The 18,100-nt window shown below is 35.1% G+C and overlaps 2 protein-coding genes across 6 annotated transcripts in view; one reads left to right on the top strand and one right to left on the bottom strand.

The window, feature by feature from the left end:
- The window catches only part of DZIP3 (DAZ interacting zinc finger protein 3), a 167,832-nt gene extending 164,181 nt beyond the window's left edge, over positions 1-3,651 (bottom strand). For 3 of the 5 annotated variants that reach the window (XM_070406151.1, XM_070406149.1, XM_070406152.1), the window contains exon 1: positions 3,333-3,651. Coding sequence is in view for 1 of the 5 variants with exons in the window: in XM_070406148.1 (XP_070262249.1) it covers positions 3,096-3,252 (157 nt within the window). In the remaining 4 variants the exon portion in view is untranslated. Of the gene's footprint in view, positions 1-3,095; positions 3,272-3,332 lie in introns of those variants that run through there. The other 2 variants (XM_070406148.1, XM_070406150.1) reach the window with 2 other exon arrangements.
- Positions 3,652-3,826: 175 nt separating this feature from the next.
- Positions 3,827-18,100, top strand: part of CIP2A (cellular inhibitor of PP2A) — a 46,590-nt gene continuing 32,316 nt past the window's right edge. The window contains exons 1-8 of the mRNA XM_070403768.1: positions 3,827-3,928; positions 9,047-9,194; positions 11,434-11,546; positions 12,379-12,473; positions 13,188-13,284; positions 14,098-14,220; positions 14,373-14,518; positions 17,426-17,501. Of these exons, the coding sequence (XP_070259869.1) occupies positions 3,827-3,928; positions 9,047-9,194; positions 11,434-11,546; positions 12,379-12,473; positions 13,188-13,284; positions 14,098-14,220; positions 14,373-14,518; positions 17,426-17,501 (900 nt within the window). The remainder of the gene's footprint in view (positions 3,929-9,046; positions 9,195-11,433; positions 11,547-12,378; positions 12,474-13,187; positions 13,285-14,097; positions 14,221-14,372; positions 14,519-17,425; positions 17,502-18,100) is intronic.

Genomic DNA, 18,100 nt, shown 5'->3' with positions numbered 1-18,100 from the left:
CCTGGCCAGTATTGCTAAGTGGTTAGAGCATCAGCCCAGAAACAGAAGAGTTATGGGTTCAAGTCCCGGTCAAGGACATGTACCCAGCCCAGGTCAGGGCGCACGTGGGAGGCAACCAATTGAAGTGTCTCTTTCACATCAATGATTGTTTATTTCTCTCTCTTTTTCTCTCTCTCCCTCCCTCCCTTCCACTTTCTCTTAAAAATTAATGGAAAAAATATCCTCAGCTGATGATTAACCAAAAAAATTAACAGGGTTCATTAACTTGATTTCACTGGAAATAAGATTAATTTTCAATAGCTCCTATTTGCTGGGCTCTGGGCTAAGTATCTGTGTACATTGAATACACATCTAATCTTCACACAACTCTAAAAGATAAACATTACTGTACTAGAGGACCAATGCACGAAATTCCTGTCAGGGGCACATGTCAGGTTGCAGTTGCGGGCTTAATCTCCAGTAGGGGGGATGCAGGAGGCAGCCCATCAATGATTCTCTCTCATTATTGATGCTTCTATCTCTCTTTCCCTCTTCCCTCCTCTCTGAAATTAATAAAAATATATTTTAAAAATAATAATAATAAAAATGGTAGGGAAAACATTTACCAAAAATATCCAACTCAACCTAGAGTTGATTTCTGTAAAATGTATAGGAAAAAAATCAGAAATTGTTTGAAAGTTAGATTATTTTATGGTTTAGCAAATCTTTTAGAGATTACCTGACTTTTAATACTTAACAGTTGGGAAAGGAAACAGGAAGAATAATTGTAAAGGAAGAATACTTTTGGTTTATATAGGTTTTCTGGCTTTGTGATGAAGATAAACATTTCTGAAAAATGAGAAGTGGCATAAAGGATAAAATCAATTTAATATTAGTATTTGATTTTGTTTTAGCCATAGTAGGGACATGGTATTCAAATGACCCCACACTTAGACCTCTTGCCAATTATACCACTGACTTTCTTAGCCTTTAATCTTTAAAACCTGGGCCAATGAGACTTTTGTTCTACCTATTTATGCCTATTGAATAATCTAGTTTTATATTTAGTTTCATGTCCCTGCTAGAATGCAAGCCCTACAAAGTCAGGAAAAAACTTGTTTTAATCCCTGTTTTATCCCTAGTGCCTAGAACATCTGGCACAGTTAAACACTCAATATTGATTTAAAGAATGAAGCCTCATATCCTTCTGCACACCACAAAGCCTCTGAAAGCAGAAGTAAGGGGTGAGCTTGTATGTAGATTACTGCTTTCTCTGCCAACCTCAAGTCCTCCTTTAGAAGTCAAGAGCAGCCCAGATGCTACAAGACTGATCCCTGCAGACAACTACTGGGTCAAGATAGGGTTTCTGTTTTTCTCTATGTATATGAATGGAATTACTAAAAAGTAAAATTTGTGGTTTTGAAAATAAAACAAAACAAGAATAAAGTCAAAGTTGATTATTGAAATACTGAATAAAGTCCAACTAAGAAAAGAGAGAAATAACATTAGGATGAAAAGGAAATTTGAAACTACAAATAGGTACTGAGAATTATTGGAATACTGATGCAAGTTTATATCAATAACTTTTTAATCTAGAATTCTAGATAAAGGAGTTGGTATGCTAAAATTTTCCAATTTCCAAAATCAACTCAAGAAAAAATAGAAAAATATTATGATATCAATAACCCTATTACAAATACAAATATTTTTCAAAGATCGACCACTAAATAAGCTCTCAAGCTTAATTTTATAGGTCAGTTGTGTACAATTCACAAAGATCAGATGATTCCTATGTGATTCTCATTATTCTACAGCACAGGGGAAAAAAATGATCGAAAACTTCCAATTAATTTTTCAAAAATAACATATAACGCAAATTCCAAGAGAGAATAAAGAAAAAATTATTTTTAATTCTCATAAACATAGACATAAAATTTTGAATAAAATATTTACAGCACAGCAAACAGTTTTATTACTGTGCAATGAAAAATTATGACACCTTTCTCTTAAGTTTCTTCATCTGTTCTATTTTTTCCACTTCAATTTCCTTACTGTGTTTATACTATATTGTTTTTCATTTCCCTACCAGAATGTAATGCTTGGATTTTATTTACAGGATTTTTATTTTATTCACCGCATCTACTGCCTGGCATATATGCAGGCTCTATTTATGAAACAAGTATTCCTATTAGCTAGATTTTACCTTATGAAGAGGCTGGAGCCATGAGAATCTGCCTATGGTCACTCAGTACAAGGGAGAGATAGGATTTGTAAGCAGCGGACGTGACTCGACGCCACATAACCACCGCAACTGCAAGGTGCCTCTAGTTTATGTGGTGAATCACACAGGTACCATTTAAGCCAGCGGCTCTCAACCTGTGGGTCGAGACCCCTTTGGTGGTCGAAGGACCCTTTCACAGGGGTCGCCTAAGACCATCCTGCATATCAGATATTTACATTATGATTCATAACAGTAGCAACATTACGTTATGAAGGAGCAACAAAAATAATTTTATGGTTGGGTCACAACATGAGGAACTGAATTTTAAGGGCCAGAAGGTTGAGAACCAGTGCTTTAGGCTGTTTCCCACATTACACAGTTCCTTCCCAGAAGGGGATACTTCATTACCTTTGTCCCCTGACTGGCAATGTCTAGCCCATGTTACACACGCAATAATTATTGGCAAAATAAGTGAACGCATACATATATTGATTACCCAATCATTTTTACATGTATGCCTCAACTGGCTAGATTATTTAAGCTTTCCGAATTTTAAAATTGATTTTTAATATAAAGTTCCTGTCTTTAAAATGTAGTGATGCAAAAAAAAAACAAAAAAACTTTATTTGAATTGAGAAAAACATGGCTAAGTAGTTTAATTAAAGGATATGTACCTTATGCTATTTCCTCCGAAGTGGTTTTTAAAGCTTTATTCAGCGATAGCATCTATTAAGCAAAAAACTCCAGAAACAGCTATTCGACTCATTTCATGATATACACATGCATAATATTAATGATCTTTGATCACAAACCGCAAACGACTGTGGCATTTCCACAGACACCGAGACTTAGAAAACAATCGATCATGCCAGGCAAAACAGACATCTGCACTTACAAAAACTGACGCTAAGAACACCCCCGGAGCAATGCCTGGCCCAGGAGCCACTCGCAGGAAGCTTTCCCGAGTAAGTTTGACGACGATCGTCAAAAAATCCCAACGGCCGTAGGTTTACAGTGAGGAACAAACATTCCTGGGAGGAAGGGCTGGGCATGTGAGAGATTTTAAAACGACACCCCTCCCAGGCCGCCTCGAAACCTAGAGCCCGAGTTTCTCGTCCTCAGAACTCCTCACCGTTTCTATTCTAGGGGGACGCGACCATTCCTCGGGCAGAGGCTAGTGCACAAAGGAAAAACGGGCCATCCTGCGCGAAGGCCGAGGAATCGAACGAAACTACGGCGCGCTGACCGACAAGGACCCCTGGCGTCCAACTGCCCCTTCACAGAGAGCCGCAATCGCACTTCTCGCGAGATTTCTCGTCTTTATGGGATCGCGAAGATGAAACCTCGCGGCTTTTCAGATAAAGTGTCCGACGGGACAGCTCCTAGCCCACTTCACGGAATCTTCGAGAGCCTTGACCTCGCAGACCCTATTCCCGTACCTTCCATCCTCTTCTCCCCCACCCCCTCCCACCTTTCAGTCCTAGGGACTTCCGGAGCTAGACCGGAACCGGAAGTTTCTGGACGCGAGGGGGTGGGGCCAAAAAAATCAAAAAAAGCGCGGTGAAAACTGGAAACCCAAACTGGCTGGGTGGTGGTGACTCCCTGGTAGTCCCGTGGCGGCTCCTGATGGACTCCACCGCCTGCTTGAAGTCCCTGCTCCTGACCATCAGTCAGTATAAAGCCGTTAAGTCGGAGGCGAACGCGACCCAGCTTTTGCGGCATTTGGAGGTGAGGGGCTCCAGCGGCGAGGGCGAGATGGGCTTTCCCGTAGTAGCAGTTAGTGCGCGGTGTAGCCGGGGTGTAGCTGCCCCAGTTTAGGAACGAAAGGGCTGCTTCTCCCGTCCTCAGCTGTCTGTTTGTTGGTAAAGAAGGCGGGTGAGGGTCAGCCTCGAGTCCCACCCTCCGCTGCCCCGCCCCCAGCCTCCAGGTTCTTTCAGTTGCCTCGGGAGGGAGTAGTGGCTGCTGAAAGTCCCAGGACCAAAGAAAGGTTGGGGAATTTAGGCTGTGCTGGGGGTTGGTGGAGGAGAGAGCTCAAGCCTGTACCTTTTCCCTTTTTAAAAAATCAAATTAAATGTTTATTGTTGAACGTATTCCATGTGTTCCCCTTTTTCTTTTGGTTTTTTCCATCGTAACAGTCCTGACAATATCCAGTAATTCTCAGGAGTGAAGGTGATGGGGCGTGATGACTAAAACTTGTTTTATCCTTGTCCCTTAAGCGGTTTACAATCTAAACCTGTTCCTTACTGCTTTTATTTTAACTCATGTGGAACTCGAACTTGAAAAATATTATTTCAACTTTCTCTGGATTAAGAAGCAATTTCACTTACTAATAATCCTAAACTTTTTTTCTTTCCCAAAACAGATGGCTCACATTTTTTCAATCCTAAAATACTGAATTGCTTTCATTTTTGTCTATTAGTTCCCACTGATTTGTGTCTAGAGTATTTATTCTATATTATAACTTTTTTTGCTCTTAATCTGCTGTCATTTATTATGCATTAATGGGATTCCAACTAACTGACCTCTTAATAAAAAATAGTTAAGCTCAATCAAATCTTATTTTAATTCTCTCTGTCACTGCTTCTGTTAACATAGAATTGAACCTAATTTTAAAATAGATTCTATTTGTTATATTAACCCTGTGATAAAAGCTTAAATTACCAAAGATTAGCAAACTGACAAAGAGAAGACTATTGTTAATGGTACAGCAACATCAGTTTTTGGTGCAACAGGAGTGCATTAAATGTGTCTTCATTCTCAAATTTCATTGATGCTCTCCTTACTACTTCAGGTGCCCATCTCCTAAGTACATTATTTTTTTCATTCATTACATCAACAAATTTCTGCAAACCTAATAATGATGAAGGTGTTAGCTGTTAAATGCTAATACTTTACTTCTCAATTAGGATAGAACAGTGTGCTAAGTAGATCCACAAAGCCACAAAATAAGCAGGGTTGTTAGTTTAATTTTAAGATAAAGGAATTAACTATTTTAAATATCCATTTGAAACATTACCTGTCTTTGAGAATAAACAGGTATGCTGTGAATCTAAGCACCATGTTATGGTGAATTGAAGACTTTAAAGAAATGTGAGGCTTAAGGACTTGACACTAGACTTTCAAGGGATTTATTGAAAAGTCTTGTACCGTTTAGAGAACTAACATATATTCAGTGTATAATGTGCAATAATGTTAACTAAAGAAATAGCTTCATAATTTTTTTTAATGTTTTTATTGATTTCAGAGAGGGATGGAGAGGGAGAGAGTTAGAAACATCAATGATGTGCTGGGAGCCGGTCCATCCTTGCTGCTTGACACAGTCGCTGCAGAGAAGAAACGTCTGCACAGCATATGTTTCAAGGGACCTGGCGTATATAGCATACTGTTCTTAATATGTTTGCTCCCCTTAGCGCTATGTGTTTTAACCAAGGTCACCTCTCCGAGAAAGGTTGTTTCCCCAGGTAGGGATTTTTCCCTGAAGTTAGGGAGGGAATAAAACCCCTTAACTAAGTGCCAGGCGGGTAGTTAATCACTTTAACTAAGAACAATCACACTTAAGCTACATAATCTTTACTCTCTGGAATGGAGATAAGAAACACCCTAACCTTTGGAATAGAAGTTGATAGGATTAAAACCAACTGGTATAAATACAGATGTAATAAGACAACAGAACACAGAACCTAGATAGAGAACCTAGAGAGAGAACCTGTACACAGAACTTGGCAGAACTTGGCTGGGGATCCTGGAGGGAGAACCTCGCTATGCTGATGAACTGAAACCAGTTTCCATGTCATTCATTCTTCGCCGACTCCATCCACACCTTTGGGGATCCCTGGACCCGTTGGGGCAGGACCCCAGCAATGATGAGAGAAAATCATTGATTGGCCACCTCCTGCACTCCCCCCGCCCCCACCTGGGAACGAGCCCACAACCCAGGCAAATGCCCTGACCACGAATTGAACCTCAACATCCTGGTTCATGGGTCTATACTCAACCATTGAGCCACACTGGCCGAGCCAGAGTTTTGTGTGTTTTTTTAATATATGTGTATGCTCAAGTAGCTACCATCTGTATCATAATATAGAATATTTCTAATGTTTTTTTAAATTGTCCCCTATCAAAAAATTCAGTAACTGAACTTACACAATACATACTATTGTATCTGACTTCTTTCACTCAATATAATCTGAAATTCATTAATGTTGCACACTTTACTCTTTTTGATTACTTTGTAGAATTTCATTTTGTCAATTCACCAATTTATTTATATTCTTTTTTTTAAATATATTTTATTGATTTTTTTACAGAGAGGAAGGGAGAGGGATAGAGAGTTAGAAACATCGATGAGAGAGAAGCATCGATCAGCTGCCTCCTGCACACCCCCTACTGGGGATGTGCCTGCAACCAAGGCACATGCCCCTGACCGGAATCGAACCCGGGACCCTTCAGTCCCCAGGCCGACGCTCTATCCAGTGAGCCAAACCGGCTAGGGCTATTTATATTCTGTTGATGGGCATTTGGGTTGTTTCCAGTTCTGGGTAGAATTTAAAAAATGTGTTGTAAGTACTTTCATACTTTTTCTGTTGATATGTGCATTCATATCTTTTATATACCTAGAAGTGGAATTGTTAGGTTTCACAGCTATGTTCAATTTCAGGTGAAATTGCCAAGCAATTTTTCACAGTGTTATACCATTTTACCCTCGCACCAGCAATATGTGAAAATTGCCATCCTTCATCCAGAGCAATCCTTGGTGTTTTCAGTTTTTTAAATTTTGACCATTTTCGTGATATTAAGGGTGACTATCTTTGTGCAGATCTCATGAAAGCAGCACCTGAAGATACAAAGAGAGATTGTTATTCTGTGAAAGGAGATTGACTATTCATTCTGCTATTCTGCTGCACTTCTGCTAATATTTCTTTATAGTCCCAGGCAGAACCTGAGATTTGAATTATTTTTTGATTGGGAAAGCTGAACTGGTCTCAATCTTGCTGGTTTTTCATAGCACTAATCTTATGTAATGATTATGAGCATTGATTCAGGAACAATGAATTCCAATTAAGCTACTGTAGATTGTGCTTCAGTTTACTCATCTGTAATAATTAGCTGTAAATTGCAGATTATTATGAATATGAAAAGAATTAACATACACAATGTACCTAGGCCAGAGCAAGTGCTAAAGTATTAGTTATCATTAAAGTAAATTGTATTTATATAAAACATTCTATGTGTATAAAGAAAATGTATAAAGCATTTTTAAAATTTATTACATGTTAGAATACATGTTGTTTTTTTAACCCAGGTCCAGTCCTGAGGGAAACTATATTTAAAGTAGAAAATGTCTTCATCTTCTAAAGGGCTAGCTTTATAATAGGCAAAAGGACAGTGCTCAGAAGGTTCCTTATCACAAAATATCTTCTATCAGTATCTCACTTCACCTTTGGACCATTTTTCAGTCTTACAGACTTTTACTTTAATGTTAAAACACATAATCCACAGGAAAAGATATTCTGAAGCTCCTTTATCAGCAAAGCTTTAGAAGAAAGCTTTGACATTTTGGTGAGGGAATAAAGGGACACGGAAAGATTAGATGGATGCTAAAACAACCTTCTGAGACTTGATCTTTTATTTATTTTTTTAAATTTAAATCCAAAGTATTACATATGTCACCTTTTTCCCCCATTGACCTCTCCCCGGCTGCTCCCACCCCCCCCAGCACATGACGCCACCCCCCTATTGTCTGTGTCCATTGGTTGTTCTTATATGCATGCATACAAGTCCTTTGGTTGATCTCTTACCTCCCACCCTCCCACCTTCCCCTACCTTCCCTCTGAGGTTTGAGGGTCTGTTTGATGCTTCTACATTTCTGGATCTGTTTTTGTTCATCAGTTTATGTTAATTTTATTCCACAAATGAGTGAGATTATATAATATTTATCTTTCTCCGACTGGCTTATTTCGCTTAACATGATGCTCTCTCCAGGTGAAACTTGATCTTTTAAAAATAAAAACATTTAGAACAAATTTACTCTAATTCTAAAGTAACTAATTGTTTTTTCTATTTACATAGAAAAGATATGTTTATTAATGAATAACATTCAAAAAGCATTTTGAAAATACATGTTGTTTGACAACTATTTTGTGCCTTCAATCCCAGCTTTACCTTTCGAGGGGGTAGGGTGAGATGGTAAGAGAGGAGTAAAAAGTAGAATATCCAAAGATAAAATTTGTCTATGCCTGACCTGGCTACTTAAAAAAATTGTTTTTTTAAATTCCTCTTTGGTAATGAAGTCATCATGGAGTGTTCAGTGTAGTAAGGAGGATAAATATTGCTAGGTCATTAAAAGTTTGCAAGTTTATGAAATAAAAGTATAATGTACTGTAGGATAGAGTAATAGGCAAACCTAATGTAGTTGATAGAAGAGGGTTAGAAAAAGTACCTGGAGGAAACAAAGCTGAAACCCAAATGATTACATTAGCCAGTGAGAGAAGGGATAGGTAATTCATCTGCTCAGCACAGGTATCAGCATGTATGAATTTTCAAAATTGGGGGAGTGGCAGTGGCATTTTGGAAGAACTGAGTTTTTTATTTGAAATAGGAAAGAGATGAAAACTGCCAGTTATTAAAATACATTTTTTTTATTGATTTTTAGAGAGAGAGAGAGAGAAACATCTTTCAGGTGCCTTCTGCACAACCCCTAACCGATTGAGCCCGAAATCTGGGCATGTGCCCTGACTGGGAATAGAACCTGCAACCTTTCGGTGCACAGAACAACGTCCAACCAACTAAGCCACACCTGCGAGGGTGCCAGTTTTTAACTAACACATTTTAATTATTATTTTATAGGTAATTTCTGGACAGAAGCTCACACGGTTATTTACGTCAAATCAAATATTACCAAGTGAATGCTTGAGTTGCCTTGTAGAGCTACTTGAAGACCCAAACATTAATGCACCACTGATCTTCAGTATCATCAGTTTGTTATCTCAATTAGGTAATTTAATTTCTCTTTTTAAGTTTTTAGAAGATTTTTGAATGTAATAGCTTTTAAAGGTCAGATTTAGTTATAGAATCGTTAGGAGAATGATTCACATTCCAAAGATTTCTTCATTGCAGGACCTTACAGAACTATTTGCTTTGTGGATCTCTTGTAAGGGGAAAGTTGTATGCATCCTTTCTTAAAATTATTAGAATGAAGAATCTCAAACATATTAGATTCAGTGGTCTACAGATAAGAACACACTTTCCTAAATGCTGACCTACCTACTTTTGAATTAAAAAAAAAACCTACATTTACATAATGCCAGTATTAAATACACAAGTCAGAAAAGTTATAGCTAATGATCAAATAAATCATCCTTTTTTTATAGACTACTACACTGAACTTGGAACTAAGGGTGAAAAAATGTAGGTGTCACTTTTTCTATTTTTCCTACCTTAAGCTTTAGTTTTTAAATGTTCACTTATTAGTTACCTTTTTTATTGATTTGTGTTTGGAGGTATAGTGGAGATATTTTTTTGTGTGACTATAAAATTAATACATACTTACTATTAAAAAAAAAATAACAGTGAACCCGAAGGATTAGCCCAGCCAGCCGGCGTGGCTCAGTGGTTGATTGTCGACCTATGAACCAGGAGATCACAGTTCAATTCCCAGCCAATATTTGCTCAAATAAGCCCGGCTTGCAGCCTCTGTCTCCAGTGTCGGGTGTGCAGGAGACAGCCGATCAATGTTTCTGTCTCTCTCTCCCTCTCCCTTCCTCTCTGAAATCAATTAATAAAGAAAAATAGAACTTTCTTGGTCAAAATGTTCTCTATCTGTTGTCCAGTATAGTAAGTGTAAGCCACATAGGATTATTGAGCATTTGAAGTGTGAGTACTAGATTAAGGAACCTAATCTTTTAATTAATATATATTTAAATAGCCATGTGTGGCTAGTCCCTACCAAATTAGACAGCATAGATCAGTGGTTCTCAACCTTCCTAATGCCACGACCCTTTAATACAGTTCCTCATATTGTGGTGACCCCTAACCATAAAATTATTTTTGTTGCTACTTCATAACTGTAATTTTGCTACTGTTATGAATCATAATGTAAATATCTGATATGCAGGATGTATTTTCATTGTTACAAATTGAAAATAATTAAAGCATAGTGATTAATCACAAAAACAACATGTAATTATATATGTGTTTTCCGATGGTCTTAGGCGACCCCTGTGAAAGGGTCATTTGACCCCCAAAGGGGTCGCGACCCACAGGTTGAGAACCGCTGGCATAGATATAGAGAGTAAAACAAAATTAGTCTATTCATCACCACCACCTTCCTCATCATTTATACTTTGGAGAAGATATTGAGGATCTTTCTTAATGGTTTAATATGTGTTTTTCCAGATCTTATTCTATATTATAATAGATGATTATAGATTAAAATATTAACAAATAATTTTATTTATTTTTTAACAAAAATCGTGTTGCAGAGTACTGCTTGTTTTCTTTTGTACTTGCTATATTTTAGATGTCTTTCCATAATGCTTTCTTTTTAATAGCTACCTTGTACCACATTGTAGAGTACTATAATTTATTCAACCACTCCACTAAGGATGTGTACTCATGTATGTTCTTTTTTGTGTTTTTTTGCTGTTAGAAGCAATACATTTTTCTGTATTTTTGCTCAAATTTTACTGAGTATTTGTAGAATAAATTCTCAGTAGAATATTCAGACATTGTTCAATTTAACAGTTTTTATTACATTGCTTTCCAAAAAGGTTATGCTAATTCCCATATCCACCAACCATTTATATGAGACTGGCATTCGCTTTCAATGTTTAAATATGTTAAAGAGATGATCTTAATATTTGCTTTTTAAATTTTTATTTATTTTTTAGTTAACAGACTTCATTTTTAGAGCAGTTTTAGGTTATAGAAGCATTGAAATAATTTAACAGCAAAATTCCTACAAGCAGGTGTTTTCCTTGAGATTAATTTAGCTTACATTGAGAAATCATTTGTTTACTGGCAAAAACGGAAAAGCTAATACTCCCTTCTTATTTCCAGCTCATACAATTTCTGTGACTAAACTGCTGCATTGGAAAGTATTTGTATGTAAAATAGTCATATCATATTTGATGTTTTTATATAATGGTAAATTTGATATAGAAATTAAAATTTTAACCTTCATCTATGAAGACCATATGTAAAATTGATAATGTTTTGTGCACTTTAATTTACAGCTGCAGACAATGAAACCAGAGACTATCTTCAGAATACATATAACCTGAATAATGTGTTGGCAGGTGTTGTATGTCGGAGCAGCACTTGCCACAGTGATTCAGTGTTTTTGCAGGTATACACACCCACACAGTACTTTTCACTTCGTACTTATTCTTCCTTATTTTCAGATCAAAATTGTTAGTATCTGTTAGCCACTGCTAGCTTATAGAGTATATGCTGGAATGATTAGGCACATTCTTGCCATTAATAAATTTAAGATCTAGTTGATCACACATGTACTACTATTTAAAAGTTGTGGCGAAGGGAAGCTTATTCACATTAGCACTATTACTAAAAAAAATTTACATTATAACTTATTTGACAGACTTATAAACACAGATGTCAGCATTTAGACCGTTATTTACATTAAAATTATAATTTGAGTTGGCATCTAGTGTCATTGTTGAGGAAACATTCTACAAAAATTGAAGCTATAGATTTGGTCTTATTTAGCATAGACTCAAAGCTCTTATACCCATAATATTTTATTGAACCTAAAATGCAATTGTAAAAAAGAAAAGTGTTGCCAATTAAATGTACATGAAATTTTAAAGATGGTAAATATGAAAAAATATATATCTTAGAATGATGGAATATGTATGTTTCAACCTACATATACTTTTAAGATGATAAAGTAAACCAAGTTGATGAAAAGATGCTTTGTTTAAAATAGGGTGTATAGGAATGTTTGAATCAGGAGATGAATCCTAAGGTTCTTGGTAGTCTTATTACTTAGTGTTAAAAAAAAGAGAGAGAGAGAGAACCATTTTAAGAAATGGAAACGGTTTTGCTCTAAATTCTGCCTCCTAAAATGGTGATATGTTCAGAATATGCACAGAACTCTAGTTTGTGAGCATGCAATATGTTTTGTGTGTTTATATTCATTACTGTTTTTTAATTCTCAGTGCATTCAACTTCTACAGAAGTTAACATATAACGTCAAAATTTTCCATTCTGGTGCAAATATAGAAGACTTAATTATATTCCTGATAGATCATATGTGAGTATGCAACCAAACATGTAACCAAATAATCTACTGGTTTATTTTTAAACTAAAACCATGTATTAGTTCAATTTTTCTTAGATAAATTTTTCCATCTTCTTTAAACTGAGACTGATTTCATATCTACTCCTCTTAGATAATTTTAAGAATCAAATGATACAAAGCAGCTTTAGGATTTATAACAAAAACTTATGAAATGACTTTATTTGAACAGAAAGAAATTATTGACCCTGAAAGTTGTATTTATATGTAATCTTTTTGTTAGGAAAATATACTGATGAGATAGCATATGGTCACTCTGACAATTGTTTTTATATTTCTTTTTTTTATTGTTGTTACTGTTGTTGTTGATTTCCTCCCAACCACCCACCCTTTCCCGCCTTCCCACGAGATTCCGAACTCTATTCCATGTCGCTGGATCCACTCCATTCATCACTTTATTTTGTTAATGAGATTCCACATATGAGTGAGATCATGTGATACTTGTCTTTCTCTGACTGAGTTTTTCACTTTGCATGTTTTCGTATTTCTATGCTGCAATTGAATAGGATAGTTTCGTTTCAAAGCATGAAATAAGTGGGCAATACCATTCAAAGCTTGATGGTCTTCAGATGTTCAGATTTTTCTTTTTGCATACAAAGAGCAATTTATATGTATAAATTTTGAATAATTTAAAATGAATTTAATAATTTTATTTTTTTTAAATAACAGTCAGTCTTCTGAAGATGAGTTAACAATGCCTTGTTTGGGATTATTGGCAAATCTTTGTCGGCACAATCTTTCTGTTCAAACACACATAAAGACTTTGGTAAGAATTTTATAAGATGTTTCTTTCTTGTTTTGTGGTTGGTTCTATGTTTCAAGAAAATTTCATTCATTTTCTCTTGACCAGCTGATCCATCAGAGTTAATGAAGAATCAAATTGACATATAAATAATTTGAATTATTCCAGCTTTCATATGTGTTGTATTTAAGATATTAAGGGTTAATACAAGTGTTGAATACTAAAAGATTTCCTTCTGGTAGCATTGTTTGTTATATTGACTAACACAAGAAAAGCTAAATTATTTTGGCTGGTAGAAGGAAGGCACATCATGGGCAATCCCTTTTACCCCAGTCTTTCTGTTTCCACAAAATCAGTGTCAACTTCACCAGAAAGATTAATCAGTAAATGCCTCGCATCAACTACCACTACTTGCGATAAGTGAAGGCAAACTAATGCATTTAACTGACCCACCATTAGAAATGTATTAAATCTGGGAAGTTTGTTGATTCTTTAAGGTGCTTTGTGAACAGTTTCCCTGCTGTGCAATCTATTACCTGTTTAGTTTTAAATTAAATAATATCTCATTTCTTCATGTGTTGGATTATTCTGACCTGATCTTATTTTGAGGTGGGGTTATTAAACTTTTACTCTAAACAGTGCTCTTCACCAAGATTGTGCCTATTGATTCTACTGTACACAATATATAAAATATCCTCTCCTTGAAATGATCTCTTAAGTTGATAAGGATGTTTAATAATAAAAGTTTACCTACCTTGTGGAAAATAAACTTTTTGAACTCAAATATAAAACATAATTTTTATTCTAATTTAATTTTTAAATTTTTTTCTTCCTCAGAATAATGTGAAATCTTTTTATCGAACTCTTATAAGCTTCTTGGCCCATAGTAGTTTAACTGTAGTTGTGTTTGCACTTTCAATATTATCCAGTTTGACATTAAACGAAGAGGTTGGGGAAAAGGTAAATATGATTTCTTATTATTTTTTAAGATAATTATGAAGTTTTATTCTCTGATACTTTAAAAATCATTGAGCCTCTTTATTAAGTTTTAGAATGATTTCAACTTAACTTTTTTTCTAAATATAATATGCTTTCCCTAATTTGTTTTTAAGTTGTTCCATGCTCGAAACATTCATCAGACTTTTCAACTAATATTTAATATTCTCATAAATGGTGATGGCACACTAACCAGAAAGTATTCAGTTGACCTACTGATGGATCTCCTTAAGAATCCTAAGATTGCTGATTATCTTACCAGGTATGGCTCTCTGACAGATTTTAAGACTTAAAAAAAAAAAACAGTAAAAAAAATACCAAAACTGCCTTTTTAGATTTAGTAAACTTGAATTCTACTGATTCACAATAGACTAAATAAGGATATTTTGATATTCTTTATTCCCATTCTTTTTGCTTTCCTGACCTGAAATGTAAAAGTATAACAGGGCGTGTGTGTGTGTTTCAGTCTTTGCTTTAGATGAATAAAGTTGTATTAGACTCCAAAATGTACACACCATGATTAATCTGTTTTAAAACCAGTTTTAAATCTTAAACGTGATGATTTTTTTAAATACTATTTTTATTATATTGTTTCAGTATGTCTTTTTGTGGGTTTTTTTGTTTGTTTTTTTTTAAATAAAAATGGATGTTTCCTTCAGTGGGTGCCTCTAGTGTGTTATAAGGTAAAAATGAGAACACATGTTTATATGTCTATTCTTTTTCAATGGCATTTCATGTGATTATTTATGTTTTGAGTTTGATTAGTAACTGTTTTCCAGAGAGCTCACAGTTTTTGTATCTTGAGTTAAGTTTTCCTAGTGTGATCCTAAGTTAGAACATAGTTGAAATTGTTTCAAAAAGTTAAATTAATGAACTATTCAGAAACAAGAAAATGTTTATTGAGCCCTACTATGGTCAAGCATGGGGGAGGAGAAGCAGGGATATGAAGTCATAGTTCTTAAACCTTAAGGAATATAGAATCTAGAAGTTAAAAATGAACAAAAGCTAAGCACTAGGGCAAGGTTGACCACTACTCATATGGTTAATGATACTTTGTAATACCAAACAGCATTCACATTGGCATTTTATGTTTTCTTCCCTTAAGCATCAGTAGATAGGAAAATTGTCTTCAGAGTGCCCTCCCTTTATCTGCTCTCTCTAATCTGTTCTAAGAATCTTCCCAATATATTCTCATGTAATACCCATTCTGACACTAAATGGTGCTTATTTAACAGCTTTGGAGTAAGCAGAAAAATTATTTTGAGTATACCTCTCTAGGACAGAAAGATAATCTGATTTAACATTACCAAGTGGTTGCTTAATCACTTCTGGATATCTCTCAGTTGCATTATCTATTTTCCTTTCTGTCTAACCTAAAACCCTAGAGTTCCCTCTGGAAAGAAAATTATATTGACCCTATGTATTTGCTGTACCATTTAACAAAACATCCCTGTTTCAAAGTCTAACTTAATTCCTAGATTCCTGATCAAAGCTTGAGAAAAATCATACCTTATAAATTTTTATGCAGCATGCTTATGATCTCTAACTTTATCCAGTTAACACCTCTTACATTTATTCCCAGTCAGCTTTCTTTCACATTTTCTACAGTAGCTCCTTTAAATATTTACTACTATATAATTGCAGTTACCTCAAATATGTTATGGGCAAAGTTACCCGTGTTTATCCCAATTCTTACTGAGTGTCCTGTTTTGTTCATAAACATATCCTATTATTCTGTGCATTAAGTCTTATTCTGTCCTATCTTCAGTTTCTCCTATCTCTCTAGTCACTGGTGCCTACCATTCAGTTAACTTCCTTGATTTATACATATGCCCAACTTTCATCTTTTTCTTCAACCATATTTTCCTTTAATATCTGTGATCTGCCATTGTATTCAGGTGAATATTCAAATTCTCAGTATAGCCCTCCAAAATGTGGTGACTGGCAATCTATCAGCCGTATTTCTTCACATTTTCTTTCGTATATACTTTTGTATAATCACTTCAGACAATAAATAGAACCACCAACTTGTTAGATACGCCGTTTCATATATCCATGTACCATTTCCTCTGGAGTGCTTCATCTGGATGGCTGAAATACTCCTTCACTATATATGTCTGATGCCTTTTTAAAAAATATATATTATAATGATCTTTTACAGAGAGAAAGGGAGAGGGATAGAGTTAGAAACATCAATGAGAGAGAAACATCCATCAGCTGCTTCCTGCACAACCACTACTGGGGATGTGCCCACAACCAGGGTACATGCCCTTGACAGGGATCGAACCTGGGACCCTTCAGTCCTCAAGCCGATGCTCTGTTCTCTGAGCCAAACCGGTCAGGGCACCTTTTTGTTCTTTAAGACTCAAGTCCACAAAGCTTCACCTGATCAGGGCTATTTCTACTAAATCTGGGTTTGATATCCATCCTATTTCATAGCATTTTATACATTTTCATTATAGCATATTTTACATTCCATTATATTATTTTGTCTTTTTGCCTTCATCCTTAGACTGTGAGTTCTCTGACAGGGCACTCTGCTCCCAAATCTAGGATGTACCAGTCACATAGAACGTAATGTGAATGGTACCAGTAGTACCTTTAGAGTTAACACAGGGTCCTGTTCCTTAACATAGGGTCCTGCTCCTGTATTTGCAGAGCCTAATTTAATGTCTGGAAATTGTAGATGCTTTATAAATAAGTATCTGTCTAATTTATTAGTATATTAGTGTTCCTTGAATTTTACAACCTTAAAAATAAGCTATGGAGGTACAGAAAGTTTCAATGATTTATTTATTACCACATGTCATTTTTTTCATTTTATAAATGATAGCCAATTTATGTATATCATAGTGGTAGAATATATTTTGTGTAAAGTTTTGAGTAAAAACTTTATAAAGACTTTTATATTAGAAGCCAAAATAAATACATGAAAGAAAAGACAATTAAATTTTATATTTGTGTTGTGCATAAATTATTTTTGATGTATCAGTTTTATAATCTTATTGGATATATTTTTTTAAATTTTGTATTAGTTTCAAGTGTACAGCATAGTGGTTAGACAACAATATACAAAGTGTTTCCCCCTGATATTTCCAGTACCCACCTAGCATCCTACATAGTTATTACAATGTTATTCATTTAATGTATATTTTTATTTTAAACCTAGGTATGAGCACTTTTCTTCATGTCTTAATCAAGTATTGGGTCTTCTTAATGGAAAGGATCCTGATTCTTCTTCAAAGGTAGGTAAAAACATGACTCTTTGTTTTAAACTTTTAAAAAACTATAATATGAGGAAAAATCTAAGTGCACAGTTCTCTCAATTTTTACAAACTAAACATAGACATATAACCAGTATATAGATCAGGAAACACAACATTACCAATACTCTAGAACCCTCCTAGAATCTTTATACACTGGCATATTAGTCCCTTTGGAAAACTATTTCATGGTGCCTACTGAGCATATGTATACCATATGACACAACAATTCCACTCCTAGCTACATAAGCAAGAGAGACATGTCCAAAATACATACAGAAAATGTTAAACAAATAAAAAATGAAATATTTAAATGATACCACTTACTAATTTTTTTAAATGTCAACTGCTTAGGGGATAAGGCCAACAAAACATTATAAAACCTCTACTCTGAAATTATGAAACATTGAGAGAAATAAAAGACTTAAATGACTATGTTCATACCAAGTTCATATAGATAGTAAGAGTTTACAATGTTAGGTTATTCGAAATTATAGCAGGTTTTACAGTATTTATTGTTGTTCGTTTTTATTGATTTCAAAGAGGAAGGGAGAGGGAGAGAAAGATAGAGACATCAATGA

This window comes from Myotis yumanensis, unplaced genomic scaffold, assembly GCF_028538775.1.
Source record: "Myotis yumanensis isolate MYYU_CA2020_CCGP unplaced genomic scaffold, mMyoYum1.0.hap1 SCAF_2, whole genome shotgun sequence".
Lineage (NCBI taxonomy): Eukaryota > Metazoa > Chordata > Mammalia > Chiroptera > Vespertilionidae > Myotis > Myotis yumanensis.
Note: the sequence above shows the minus strand (reverse complement) of the source record. Positions and strands in the feature narration are given on the sequence as shown.